Genomic DNA, 13663 nt, shown 5'->3' on the forward strand with positions numbered 1-13663 from the left:
ATGAAAATCCGGGCTCGGTAGGGACCTTGGCTAGCAAACTTGTTGGGCGCAGGAAGATTCACAACCTGCAGCGGCTTTTGCGCAGCTGCGCGTGGCGCAGTAGTGTTGGAGCGAGAGTGAATGATCTGGTGAGCGTGAGCTCTTGCCAACACAGGAGGATGGAATGCTGGTGACACGGGCTCCTCCACTGGCGTTTGCTTTCGCGGAGGACTGCTGTGGTGCTTGCTCTGTCTCCCTGGACATCAAAACATGAACAAGAATAGATTTGCAAGGAGACTCACGCTGCGAGCGGCCAAGTGTGCTTTGTATGCAAAGGTAGCCATGACTCCTGCACTAGAGGTAGAATGAATCGAGAATGGACTGAATGTGACCGTTAGCCTGACTTGAGATGAGGAATCAGGATAGAAAGATGAAGGAAGGTTTAGAAGGGAGTGGAACGGCCGTTGAAAGAACTGAGCCTGAGGGTCACCTAGGCAGATCACGCATGTGGATTATATAGATACTAGAAACCAGCGCTTATCCGAGGATAATTTAAGACAACGTTGAACCGGTGTTGAGTCGTGCAGTGCACAAGGCCCGATGGAGAAATCCCACCTTAAGTTTTTGCTATGCGTTACATACGCTGCCGGCAACGTCGCGGGAAGGAAGCATCGAAATTCCTAAGAAATGACATCAGCTGTACATATTATGACGTACTTGGCAGACTCGGCACTCGGTAAATTTGAGAGCGATTGAACGATACAAAGTGCGTGCATTGTTTAGTGCGCTGCACAGACTCTCTGCTATCATGAATGCACAGCATCATGAAGAAGGAGAGGCTGCCTGTCTTCTTTTTTGTCTACCCATGAGTAGAGGAGACTAAGTGCACAGGCTTACTGTTGCACGCACTGGTATGTCACAAAAACAGCTGGCGCTAGTGGACGCTACCCATTGCGTCATGAATCAGTGCACCAAGACGCACGGTGTCAAGTGGCGACCACTGGAGGCCAGTGGCAGGTAATGAATTAGACAGCGCTGGCCCTGGAGGCGCGGATCATCTTGATATATCACGTCCCTACTCAAGGGGCATGCACAAAAGGTAGAATTTGCGGCTGTTTTCAACCACAGCAGCACGTCAAAATTCAGTGGTTGAATGAAACGCGTTCGATCTTCATGAACCCTGAATATGAATATGCGCACGTTTCTTGCACGTTGTGTCATAATAGATCATCGAGAGAAGCGCGTCGCCAGCGGGATGAAGCGGTTAAAGCGTCCGTGAGCTTAGGGTTGAGAACGTTGAAGCCTGAGGCCTGAGGGACTGGAGCAGGTGTGGAAGCAGGAGGTACTAATGTGGCTGAAGGACCGCCACGCTTCAGAATTATAATAATCATTTGTTTAGTTGCTATCTTGATTTTGCGATGTGTTCCGCTCGATACATTAAGAAACTTGGAAAGAATTCAACCAACGTAAACAATAGTGTTGTGCATACACAAAGCCAATGATCATTATCTCCGTCTTTTCAAGCATGCGGCACACCGACAAAATAGAGCCAAATGCTAAGGATAAAAAAGTCTGAAGCTATTGGATAAAGATTATAGATCACCTCACGCATGAAGTGTGATGTATTCTTTGCGCAATTGTTCTGGAGAAGTCCCAGGAAAGGGTACACTAAGGACGTCGTTCTCCAACTTCGCCTTGACGTCTTCAGCCTGCGAATGTGTGGAGTGATGCGATGGCAAATATTGTGAGGATCATGCGCACCTTCTACGACCCTTTAACCAATTTCGACAGGCTATTCGATGAGACCTTCAATACTGGTCTCTGGCCCTCTAACACCACCGACGGTTATGCCAACTCGGGGACCATTTTTGCATCCTAAGCGTGTCCTTCAACTCTTTACGCTGAAGGATGGCTGATTTGTTCAGGATGGACCTGCACAAGAATGCCGAGACAAAGCGGCGACCGTAACATTTGAGTTGCCCGCATTCGAACCTAAAGACGTTCCCACCGTCGAGGTTCGGAAAGACCACCTCACGGTATCTGGAGACTCGAAGCTTTCGAAGGAGTCCGATGAGGGTGGTTATAAGGTCCGCGAGCGCTCCCATGGGAAATCGTTACAAAACAAGGTATGAATTACCGATAGCAGCACTACTGCAAGACTCGGGGAGACTGGTTTGATAGTACCAAAAGCGTACTTTGAGAAAGGTTGTTTGTCGTTCTTTGGTTTCTGTCGAGAAAGGAACTTCAAACATAGTACACATAGCTATTGTACTTCATTCGACTCGACTCAGGAATCGATATGTATGCCATGAAATCATGTATCTTCCGTGCTGTCTGCGCTCATGGTGATTGGATCACACTTGGGGACTGAAATTGGCTGTAGTGGCCTGTCTGATAATACGGAGTACGTACTACACTGGACTGTCGCAAACTCTCATGGTTGCAAGTGTAGCTGTGTACCGCCTAATTCATACTCATTTATTGGCGCGATGCGAACGAAAGTGTTGATAGAGGTCAAACCAGATTGGCGAAAGACGCTGCAGGTTAATTCGGTTCAATTCCAACTAGTGACTAAAGATGCGCGCTTACGGACGATATTCGCCTCGTTGTTTTGCCACCTCCACCCGCCCCAACTCCGTGCACGTCTCTCCTTGTTCTCATCACCTACTATTTTACAGAATATCCTGCTTTTCTGTAAATTTTGTCCAATACGACCTGCATGCGACCTTTTCATTCTCTGGGCTTTGTTCTTATTGTCTTATCATCCCTCATCAATGCCAGCGTGACAGTTTACCACCAAGTTCCATTGGGAGATTCAACTACCGCTGCTGCTGCTGCAAATTATACCGGCGCCGCAGCTTATGATCCTACCGTGTTAACACCCCCACCTGTCCCTACGGGGCTCACAACGCAATTCGGAATCCAGCTTTCCAGTTCGTCAGCAGCTGTGCAGGGTCTGAGTATACCGCAGAAAGGATCGTTTATGGGATTCTCTATCGAATTCTCTGTCATCAATCAAATCTGTTGGTTCCTGTCTTATTACAATTCCCGTAGTTATATCTACTAATCATATCGATGTTCACAGTTGGTGTAAATGCGTATGTCCAGATGGGGCTAGTTCACGTCCATGAACTCATATGTCACAGTACATATTTACAGGTTCCCTTTCTAAACCTCATGGCCCTCCTCCGCGAACGAGCAGGCGAAGTGCATATCCGGGTTGGAGGTAATACCCAAGAGACTGCGGTCCTCGTGGATAGTCTTCCTGGAGGCGTAATGATAACCAAAGAAAAAGGCACTACGGGTGATGTGGTGCGTACATGATCACCTTTGGTGACATCATGATTCAATTTCTGAATGCTTCAGACTGAAACGCCGACACTTGTTTACACGGCCGAGGTTTTCTACACCATGGCGAACATCTCAGCCCTTGTGAATACCAAATGGTTCCTTGGTAAGCTTTATTTGGTATGTTCTGCACCATCAATGACATCAGCGTAGGGATGCCGTTCAATGATACAAGTAACCTTCGACTTGGGACCGTGGAAGTCAGTGAAGCCATACTGGGCGGCCCTGGATATTTGCTTGGGTATCAAGTTGGAAATGAGGTATTTCCTTTCCGTATCTTGAATCACTTGTTTTCTCATCACTACAGCCCGATCTTTATGCAGCGTTCGTGATCGTGTCTTGTTCGTTCCTCTAAAATCAACATTTCCATCAGGCACTCGAACCGACCTTCTACATACTCACCCTCCGACTACTTCGGCGAGTTTGGCATAGTAGTTAACGCAGTCAACAATGACGTCAACATTCCTATTAAAAATAACTTGGTTGCCCCGTCTATTTCGGGCACCTGGACTCCAGAATGTTCAGTTCTAGTTTTATTCTGCACTGCCAGAAACTGACCCAATCTTGTCAGCCGTGTGGAACACCGGACTCGTCGGAAGCTATACTTCAAGCTTGGGATGGCTAGCAGTTGAACAGTGAGACCTCTCAGCGATTTACACGCCGTTTCTCATGTTTCCAAGTTACCCGACGAACAACTGCTTTGCTGAGTATGGCATTGGCTCTCCTGTCAACCCACAAGACGTGTTTCAAAACTTCCTCAACCACACCTCTAGCATTAATATCGTTGCTCCCTATCTCAACTCCACCAACTTTGCGCAGGCTAATGGAAAGCCATTCATTATGATGGAGACGAACACAGCATCCTGCGGTGGCTTACCAGGAATTAGTGACACTTTCGGCGCGGCTCTTTGGGCACTCGATTATGGCCTTCAAATGGCTTATAGCAACTTTTCGGGCTCAATGCTGCACATTGGTGGTCAGGAGACGTACTACAACGTGAGTTAACTATTCTGAGCTTGTTGAAACCCTTATTAAGCCATGCGTCATAACCAGCCTTTCACTCGTGAGCTCTCTCAAGATGAAAGCTGCTGAGACAATGTCATACTGACCTTTCTGCTCAGCGCCTCCCACGAACCAGTCGGCGTACCACCAGTGGACGGTTGGCGCTGTATTTTACAGTACGATCGTTTCTGCCGAAGTATTTGGGCCATCTGGGAACGCCCAAATTGTCGACCTGCAGGCCAACAGCATCAGCATGTATACCCCGGCCTACGCGATCTATGAGAATGGTGCTCCCATGCGCCTTGTGTTGTTCAATTACGTGTCAGACCCGACCGGTGCGAGCGATTACACAACAACGATTTCCATCGGCGGCTCTACCATGCCTGCACAAATAAATGTCAAGTACGTGTTCCACGGTAATACAACCACAAACTGCCCGCTAAATTACTCGCTATCTTAGATATTTAGCGGCCCCTTCCGTGTCTGAGAAGTACAACATTACATGGGCGGGTCAGGTGCGTCGTTCACCAACACAAATTTCAATTTTTAATGTACTTGTGTTCCTGTCAGACCTTTGGCTCAACCTTCCAGTCTGATGGCCGCCTAAAAGGCTCAGAAAGTGTGCAAACGATCAACTGTGACCAGTCGTCCAATACTTGTCAAGTGACTGTCCCCGCCCCTGGCGTCGCACTCGTCTTCCTCTCCTCCGACGCTTATGCAGAGTCGGGGAACCCCTCGACCCAGACGTTCTCTACCACGATGGTGACGAAGACAAAGAACACAGCGACCGTCGACCCAAGTGTGCTAGCGACCTCGAATGGGATGTCAGGCTCCACGTGGGAGCTTGGGAGTACGAGTAAGGAGAACACTGCTGCAGGCTTAAGAGGTTCGCTTTCGGTCGTTTCTGTTGTTGGTGCCGCTGTGCTGAGTACAGGGCTGCTATGGACACGATTCCGGGCATCATCTTGTTGATGTCAAAATTGTTGATACAGTACATATGAATCTCCGTCAGACTTTGGCATCTACGCAAAATTCTTGATACCGTACTTATGTTACAACACTGCTTCATATTTAGTTGTTGTTTTGGTGAGCCTGTAGTTCTTAGCTTGACAAAACATTCGCTTTTCCTCGCAAAACTAGCATAGCTCAACCAACTGGACAGGGGACTACGGAAAAAGTATTGTACAAGTGACGTACGAAACGTCGAAAATTTTGACGATGGGCGACGACATGCCGGAGAACCTATAATGTCCCAGAGATGCAACATGTATAGGGTTCCCAAGTTAAAAGCCACGAGACCCTTCCCCAATTGTCCTCCGCGGAGTCAGGCTAGAGGGTGCCTGAAGCGGGGACACAAAGCGAGGGACTGATCAAGAAACCTCTCAAACTACTAGCATTAAGCGGAGTGTTCATGATCTCCTTTGGGTTGTCCCCCCACCCGACAAGCAAAGTGGCAGGAACGCCAGCGCGTGCAGCAAAAAAAAGATGCAGCGTGCAGAATGCAGAATGCAGAATGCGGTGATCTTGTAGCAGACACTCTGGAATTTCTTTAGAAACAGCGGTCAGGCGATGACCACAAACGTGGGGATGGCGGAGTACTGTGGAGTCCGACTCGTCCAATAACGCTTGCAACCTCTGTTTCTGACTTATGATGGCGTAGGGCGACTGCATGGACCAAAACATCTCTATGCCAAGACCCTCCGGATAAGAATCATGATGGCGGTAGTAAACGAAATACATACTCCGATAGCAATACACATAGTATCCGCGAGTGCCCATGCCTGGGTAGGATTGAAAATAGACCTAGACAATGGTCTCGAGCGTCAGGTTGGACTCCATTTACGTCGGGCACGAAGTATGACGTACTAAGCTTTCAGGGGATGGTAGAAGTCAAGGACGTGGATATATTCTCTCGTCTTCTTTATGAACGAAGGCGAGTGCACACGAGGAGAATGGGCTAGTGGTAGTAAGAACAACTATGGATTGCAAGTATATCAATGTAGATATGCCATGAGGCGAGTGCGACTGCAAGACGAGGGGCAATTTGGCAAATTCTACAGACCATCAGAAAATTGGGCGAGACACAGGGACCTTCGGAATACGAAGCACGACTCACTGTAGTTCACTGTTGCGATATGCCATCCACTTATGCACTGCTGCATACAGTATAGACGAACTACCACGCCGGTGAGTCATGTGGTTAAATCCAGCACCCAAACTACTCATACTCACAAACCATTCGCATGACTGCCCTAGGCAACACTGTTCAGTATAATCGCAAAACAAAGGACATTGGTCACTGGCAGCGTCACTGGCAGGTACTGGTGCTGCAGAAATTGACGCTGTCAAAGCAGCAATACCGATGAGGACAAAGGATAAACGCATTGTTTGTGAATGGGATCAATTAAATCTCAACGGGACAGTAGGAAGACGACTTACTTTTATGTACTGAATATTGCTCTTCGTGGCGATGTAGGAAAAACCTACCCACCTGAAATCCGCTTTCGATATCTGCGATGCCAGCAGAATGCCACCTAAGATCTGTTAAAGAGCGAGAACTAAGGTAGCGTGAGTCTCAGTCAATGGTAGAAAGACTCTATTCGTGTAAACTAACCTAAGGTAGCGTGAGTCTGTAGGACCGCTAGTAAGTATCATGTATAGTATAATATGAATGGTATGCGCACCTCAGTCAATGGTAGAAAGACTGAGGTGCGAGTATAGCGTCTAGCCATCCTTAAATAGAAAAGAGAAAATGGTCAGTAACTAGGGTGGATGACGTCCAGTGACACTGGCAGCTAAGGTACATAGAACTGGAACAGTTAGATATATTTATCTGGAACCGGCTCGGTGCTCTGACGGATCACCTCTCAACACTCCCACTCGTCAGAGCGCCTGGCAGGTCTTGACGACGTAGTCCCATGTTTTCCCGATGCTGGATCCCAGCTGGGCGAGGTAATGCCTTCGTTAGACTATCAGCAATCATCTCCGAGGTGGATTTGTACTGGAGTTCGATCTTGTTCGTGTCGACGAGGTTGCGGATGAGATGGTAGTGGACGCGAATATGTTTGGCTCTTTCGTGGAATCTTGGATTCTTCGAGAGCGCAATACTGGACTGGTTGTCTCCATATAGGAGTGCGGGATCGTAGAGTTCGGGGTCAAGGCGGAAGTCGTGTAGAAGCTGGATTAGATATAATGCTTCGCGTGAAGCGTTCGATAGACTTATATATTCGGCCTCCGTGGTCGAGGTAGCGACCACAGATTGCTTCTGAGACTTCCAACTAATGGGCCCTCCGAACAGTTGATAGACATAAGCGCTGGTGGACTTGCTATCGTCTCGATCTGCAGCATAGTCCGAATCCGAGTGTCCAACGAGTCCCTCGTTCGACGAGCCGAAGATGAGTACTAAATCCGTAGTTCCACGAATGTACCGGAGAAGATGTTTGAGTTGACGATGATGGTCGATACTGGGGTTCTCCATGTATCGGGAGAGGCATGAAACTGGGTAAGCGATGTCGGGGCGAGTGGTTCGCATAGCATAGTTGAGTTCACCGATAGTTCGGCGATATGGGATCGACGCAATGGCGTCCGCTTCTTCACTCGTTGGGGGACGTGTAGCCTTCTGCAAGGTTACTCCAGGTGTCATAGGTGTACTGACGGGATTGCACAGTGTCATGCCGGCGTTCTCGAGAATCTTCTCAAGGTAAGCCTTCTGGCTAATGGTGAGGAGCCTCTTCCTGCGAGAAACTCACCGTCGGTCATGGGAGATTTGCGGTCTGGTTTGCGGTCCCAACTTCCTGATCGAGCGGTGGCGGTGCCAGGACCCCTGGCACCCAGCCGCGCGTGCATGTTGAAGGGAAGGGGACGAAGGAGGCGCGGGTTCGGCGTAAGAGGACGTGGCGGGAGAGACGGGAAGGGACTCGACGTGGCGGAGTAGGCAGTAGGGCAAGAAGCAGCTCGAGCAGTCAAGCAGTTAGGCAGTTAAGCAATGAAAGTGCAATTAAAAGGTGCAACATACTTGCAAGGTACTCTACTGGTAGTTTAGCAAGACGGCATGGAGCCGTCAATAGAGAAAGGAAAGGAGAAGGGATGGAAAATGCTGCAAGGAGAGAGGCTGGTGTGGGGTGGAGACAATGAACAGGCAGAGCATGTAGTAGTGCAGTAGTAAGAGTCATGCTGGCAGTGATGATGGCTGCAGCTGTGGCAAACTCGGATCTCGTGAACCCTCCCAGCGCTGGGCGAGTGCAACGTTGACGGCAAGCAACTCCCTCCACTTGCGGGCGACATCGACATCCTTGCTCATCAGCTTCGAAACACCAGACTTCGCATACCTGAATACTCCTTGCGCATCAGGGTGGTCGAGGTTGCCATCGAAGAACGAGCATGCAGCGGCAGCGTCTCGCGTGTCACGAGCCACACGCTGACGCTGCAGAGTGTCGCAGAGCTTCGTGTATCCGACACGCTGGCCATTGGTGTCCGTCCAGGCGATCCAGAATGCATCGTCCGATGCGAAACGCGAACGCTCCTCGACAATGAACTGTGGTTTGAAAAAAAAAGAGGTGTGTCAGTCATTTCCGAGTCGGAGCTGCAGGAACTCACCTTCCACTGCCCCCACTGCACTTTCCGCAGTGCCCATGCCTTGCTGTTCTGTCCGGTGCACTTTTTGTACACATCCCCCCAAAACTTGACGGGGATTCCATGCCCATTCACCACCAGGTACGTCGAATGGTGCCACTCTCTGAACAGAGCTGCTGATGTCCGTCGAAAAGCGCACAGCTGGTGGTGGCATGACCGTGGTCTTGTCGAACGCCAGCTCTCCATCGTCCAGCTGAAGAACGGCGAGATTGGAGGGTGGGATGGATTGCGTGGGAACAGCGGCCATCTCAGTGACGGAGGTAGGCATTTTGAATGGTTGTGCAGTGGAAGACAGCTGCGTTGATGCAGCGAGAGGGCGAGGGTGTGCTGGTTGAAGTGGTTGCTGAGAAACCCCAGCACTGAAAGCATCAAAGCTTGTGCGGAGGAGGGGAGCAAGCTCGCGAGCAATTCGGTTGCCGATCCCCATCTCGAGGTCGTTCACTCGCTCGACGAAGGTGTCTTCCAGACTGGCAATGGTGCGTTCCAAGCGCCTGAAGCGCAGGTTCAGGCTCTGTCCATCCTGCCAGTGAGTTAAACAATCAACTTGAAAGTCAGAGGCTGACGGCAGATTGAACACGCAGACACGCACCTCAGTAGTTGACTCGTGGGTGGGATACACAGTGCCTGCAGGTGGGAGATTGGTGTGGGCCGAGAGTTGTGGTGTGAGCAAGGTGGGTTGCTCTGTAATTGATAGGGGCACATTCACTCGTAGTGCGTCAGCCGCCTTGTGGATGGGCCCGTTAATGGTAAGTGGTCAATAAAAGTACTATGAAACTCACCCAGGCATCATTATTGTCAATGTCGGCTGGTGTGAGACTCTGCACCACACGGCCAATGCCCCGTTTGCTCTTGTGCTGCACCAGGGTCAGCTCGTGCTCCCCAAATTGGGATGTGATGCGCTGTGCGGACAATTTTGCCGTTCGCCTGCCTGTGTAGCTGCCTCTCGTCCCTTTCCTTGCAGGTTGGAACAACCTGCAAATAATGCCGAGCCGGTGTGAGCCAGCATGCTGAGACTCTGAGCTCATCGGCTAACTCACAGTCTCCAGCTCGTGTCATCAGCAGCATACTCACGCAAGCGCTCAATCAGGTCAGCTTTCTTCCCGCTCGTCTGCAGGCCATATTCCTTCAACTTTTCCCTCAGTGTCTTCACGGTTGTGTCCTGCTGTCTGCAACATTCACAAGTTAGTGGCCACCACTGCAGTGAGGGACGCAGATGAACTAACATTACAAACTCCACCATCTGCGGCTGCTCGTTTGCTCCCAATGTCTTTCCCAGCTCAGGCAGGCATATGATCTCAGCAGCAGGCATGCTAATGATGCAAACAAATGTGCGTGCAAGATGAGGTGTCGTCCGCCAAGCCTTCCAGTTCAAATTAAGGTCGTCGATCGGCGATCACGGAGGTTAGTGGCTTTTTTAAATATTGGAACATGTTGCCCTCATTCACAATTGAACCAAGATGCCTCGTATACGTATTCCCCCACTGGGAGGTGCAAAATGTTATCTCACAGACGCTGCAGCAATGGTGACCTATGAGGCCATTGCTGATGACCAGGAAGAGGAAATCGAGTCCTTGATGGCTGCCGTCGACATCGAACACAAGCAGCAAGAGTCGAGCGGCACATATCTGCGCGAGCAAGCCGAACCGTCAAAGAAATGCAGGCTGGACGTGGATGGTATGTCGAAGAACTTGAAGACAGCATCCCAGCATGTCGTTGTGAGCAACACTCTATCAGAGTACAGAAGGTATGACACCCCATCTCATGCCGCCTCCACAAGGCGAAGCTCTGACTAGTAGATCACCACACAGGCTCTGGGAGCAATTCAAACAATTTTGCTGCGACATCGACAAGGTGAAGCATCCCGATGATGTCGAGGCACTCTACCCAGGTCTCCCAGCTGATTTTCCCGAGTGGATTGCAATGTGGATAATGGACAAGTGCGCAAACGAATGATTGCCTTTCAGACAACGGGCATGCGAGCTGACTGTCAATTCCAATTTTCTAGAGCTGATGACATCGATATCTGCACCGGACAGGCAAAGGAACTTAGCATATCGCGTGTTACCTATGCCACGGCTCAAAAAATGCGGGCAGCAATCAGTCACAAGTACGGACGTGACCACAGACTCGGTACACAGCCCTGGCTGGAGGATTCCCTGCAGCCTGGTCACTTCCGGGGAAATCCGTCACTCTCGGTGACGGTATCACAGTACATGATAAGTTTGGGCCGCCGAAAGGTAGGCCCTCGTCTTCGGGAAGGGTGCACACTCACATTCCCATACACTACTCAGGTTCGAGCAGGAGAGGTGGTCACGAGTGCACGTGCAATGGACGAACAGACCATGAAGGAGCTGTATGAGTACAATGTCAATTTCGCCAATGAGGACTTTGGTCCGACATCAAACAAACGGAAAGCTGAAGCACCCCAGAGCTGGGCAGGCTCTACAGTTCGACTCATGCTGCAGCTGATGTTCATCACTGCCATGCTCTTGCTGCTCCGTTTCGAAGAGGTTCTTCGCATCACATGGAGTGATGTCCGGTTCGAGTACTATCAGCCACGACGACGTCGAATCAGGCTCATGCTCCCTTTTCGCAAGACTCATCAATATGGAGGTCAGTTCAGAAGAAAAACTGCTGTGCTCGTTTATGACTCACCCAATGCAGGTATTGTGCCGTTCTTCCTGTACGAAAATCCCGAGAAGCCATGGATGTGCCCGGTTCGTGCATGGGCAGCTTGGTGGCATCACTGTCGGTATCTCGGTCTTGACATGAATGGCTATGTTTTCCGCAAAAAAATGGGACGAGATGGTGTTAGCGCGAACCCTCATGATGGGATGGTGAGCTATCATGGTCCTCGGTCCTCAATCCTACTTATTTGCTATTGCAGACCGCAGATTCCTTCCTCGAGTGCTTCCGCAATAACCTGCTCGATATTGGCATTGACCCCCGGCCATACGGGACTCATTCTTTCCGTTGTGGAGGTTGTCAGTACCTGGCCATGGTGCTTCGGTGGCCACTCCGTCAGATATGTACGTGGGGGGGCTGGGCAGAAAATTTCGACAACCCCGGCACCATCTTCAAGTACCTTCTCTCGTGGACTGATGCACCCCAGCTCCAGCGAGAGGACTACTTCAATCCCGACCGAGCTGGGAGTGATCCATGTACAGCATGTGGCCGTACGTGCACGTGCGCATGAGTTCAGTAGTTCAGTAGTAAATACAGACAAAGAATATTAGAAAAGGAATGCAAACTCGGCCGTGCATCAATAGCAAAGATAGTGTGATTTTGGAGATAATGGTAGATAGTATCAAGTAGCTTGAGTGAGAGTGGGATGGTAGTAAATATTAAGACCAGATAGAATGAGCTTGAGCGAGAGCGGGATGGTAGGAAAAATTGGATGAGTTGAGCAAGAGCAGGATGGTAGGAAATATTAAGACCAGATAGAACGAGCTTGAGCGAGAGCGGGATGGTAGGAAATATTGGATGAGTTGAGCAAGAGCGGGATGGTAGGAAATATTAAGACCCAGATAGGGCGAAGTTGAGCGAGAGAGATGCTAGGAAATATTAAGACCAGAAGGACGAGCCTGAGCGAGAGCAGGATGGTAGTAAACATTAAGGCCGGATAGGACGAGACAAGCTTGAGCTTACCTAGAAAAGATAGACGAGCCTGAGCGAGAGCAGGATGGTAGTAAATATTAAGGCCAGATAGACGAGACGAGCTTGAGCTTACCTAGAAAAGACAGACGAGCCTGAGCGAGAGCAGGATGGTAGACTAGTAGTAAATATTAAGACCAGATAGAACGAGACAAGCTTGAGCTTACCTAGAAAAGACACGAGCTAGAGGGGGATGCATATTAAGACGCCTGTAATAAGTGCTGGATATGCTGGGGGGTGCGAGCTCCACCTATTTACACCGTTCGCCACCCGGTTACACCAAAGGCAGTTACTAGGTGAGGAGGGCAGAGCTGCGAGCACCACGCTGTCAAGAGTAAGTATGGTGCAACGAGGGATAATCCAGACTGAGACGGCCAGCCCAGAGTCAACCTAGGATCGTGAATTTTGAGACCGTGAATTTTTCATGGCGCGAGAGCTTCTCACCTCGAGTTGGCTGGTGCACCTGCGAGAAAAGGGCAACGACGCAGACGGCTTCGCATCGAGAAATTCACAGGTCCACTGTGAGAACTTCACAGTCTGCATCAGCAGCTGCTCGGTTAGCGTTGGAGCTTTCATTTCGGCTCTTACCTTGTCACTGCCACATCTCGAACTTCTGATCCTGCTCCCACTCCCATGCCTCTCCTTTCCTTTCCAACCCGTCTCGCATTCGTCAGCAGGCGCCCGTTGTCGTTGCCCGTCGACATTCCCAAGTATCCAACGTTTCCGGCCACTCGTTCGTCCTCGACGGTGCTTGGTGGTCCCGTTCCCCCAGCACAGCACGCGCCTATTCCCTTTTGGGAAAGGCTGATGTAAGCCTGTGCTGCGACGGTGAATTTCCTCGTTCGAAACGCTTCTTCTCACAGTCGCGCATAATGTGCATGCCAAGGAAGTGGCGAGCGGGACCAAGATCCGATAAGTCGAAGCGTTGTTTTAGCTGTGTCTTGAACTTGTCCAGGTAATCGCGAGAGTTCGACGCTGCGAGCATGTCGTCGACATAGATGACTAGCCATATGACTTTGTCTCCCTCATGGAGGACATACAGACTGTG

The 13663-nt window shown here is 50.1% G+C and overlaps 4 protein-coding genes across 4 annotated transcripts; 3 read left to right on the top strand and 1 right to left on the bottom strand.

Moving 5' to 3' along the window:
- Positions 1–1940: 1940 nt before the first annotated feature.
- Positions 1941–2090, top strand: EDB91DRAFT_1021481 (uncharacterized protein; the record flags this gene model as incomplete). The annotated part of the gene is made up of 1 exon (XM_041312567.1): positions 1941–2090. A coding segment is annotated over one exon (150 nt), but the record flags the coding sequence as incomplete, so codon positions are not given.
- Positions 2091–2221: 131 nt separating this feature from the next.
- On the top strand, positions 2222–5467 carry EDB91DRAFT_1141082 (glycoside hydrolase family 79 protein). Its single transcript, XM_041318989.1, has 13 exons — positions 2222–3002; positions 3065–3077; positions 3126–3291; positions 3346–3433; positions 3481–3587; positions 3635–3651; positions 3701–3846; positions 3899–3962; positions 4008–4323; positions 4381–4390; positions 4449–4731; positions 4790–4844; positions 4900–5467. The coding sequence occupies exons 1-13, from the start codon at positions 2699–2701 to the stop codon at positions 5299–5301; spliced, it is 1971 nt and encodes a 656-aa protein (XP_041175904.1). The 5' UTR covers positions 2222–2698; the 3' UTR covers positions 5302–5467.
- A 2794-nt stretch (positions 5468–8261) lies between these two features.
- Positions 8262–10270, bottom strand: EDB91DRAFT_1337298 (uncharacterized protein; the record flags this gene model as incomplete). Its single annotated transcript, XM_041325574.1, has 7 exons — positions 8262–8863; positions 8926–8973; positions 8996–9481; positions 9551–9685; positions 9741–9933; positions 9999–10127; positions 10185–10270. 7 exons carry the CDS (start codon positions 10268–10270, stop codon positions 8498–8500), a joined length of 1443 nt encoding a protein of 480 aa, XP_041175905.1. The 3' UTR covers positions 8262–8497.
- A 775-nt stretch (positions 10271–11045) lies between these two features.
- EDB91DRAFT_1237944 (uncharacterized protein) lies at positions 11046–12157 on the top strand (the record flags this gene model as incomplete). Its single annotated transcript, XM_041321647.1, has 4 exons — positions 11046–11198; positions 11253–11574; positions 11626–11798; positions 11849–12157. 4 exons carry the CDS (start codon positions 11046–11048, stop codon positions 12155–12157), a joined length of 957 nt encoding a protein of 318 aa, XP_041175906.1.
- Positions 12158–13663: the final 1506 nt, after the last annotated feature.

Source organism: Suillus paluster, assembly GCF_016628075.1.
Source record: "Suillus paluster strain FC165 chromosome Unknown EDB91scaffold_36, whole genome shotgun sequence".
Lineage (NCBI taxonomy): Eukaryota > Fungi > Basidiomycota > Agaricomycetes > Boletales > Suillaceae > Suillus > Suillus paluster.

Bases quoted from the DNA above. Each gene is read 5' to 3' on its own strand.
- EDB91DRAFT_1141082 (XM_041318989.1), top strand. From the start codon at position 2,699: ATGCGACCTTTTCATTCTCTGGGCTTTGTTCTTATTGTCTTATCATCC. The intron at 4,732-4,789 runs GTACGTGTTCCA...TCGCTATCTTAG, and splicing joins CCTGCACAAATAAATGTCAA to ATATTTAGCGGCCCCTTCCG. The intron at 4,845-4,899 runs GTGCGTCGTTCA...TGTTCCTGTCAG, and splicing joins ACATTACATGGGCGGGTCAG to ACCTTTGGCTCAACCTTCCA.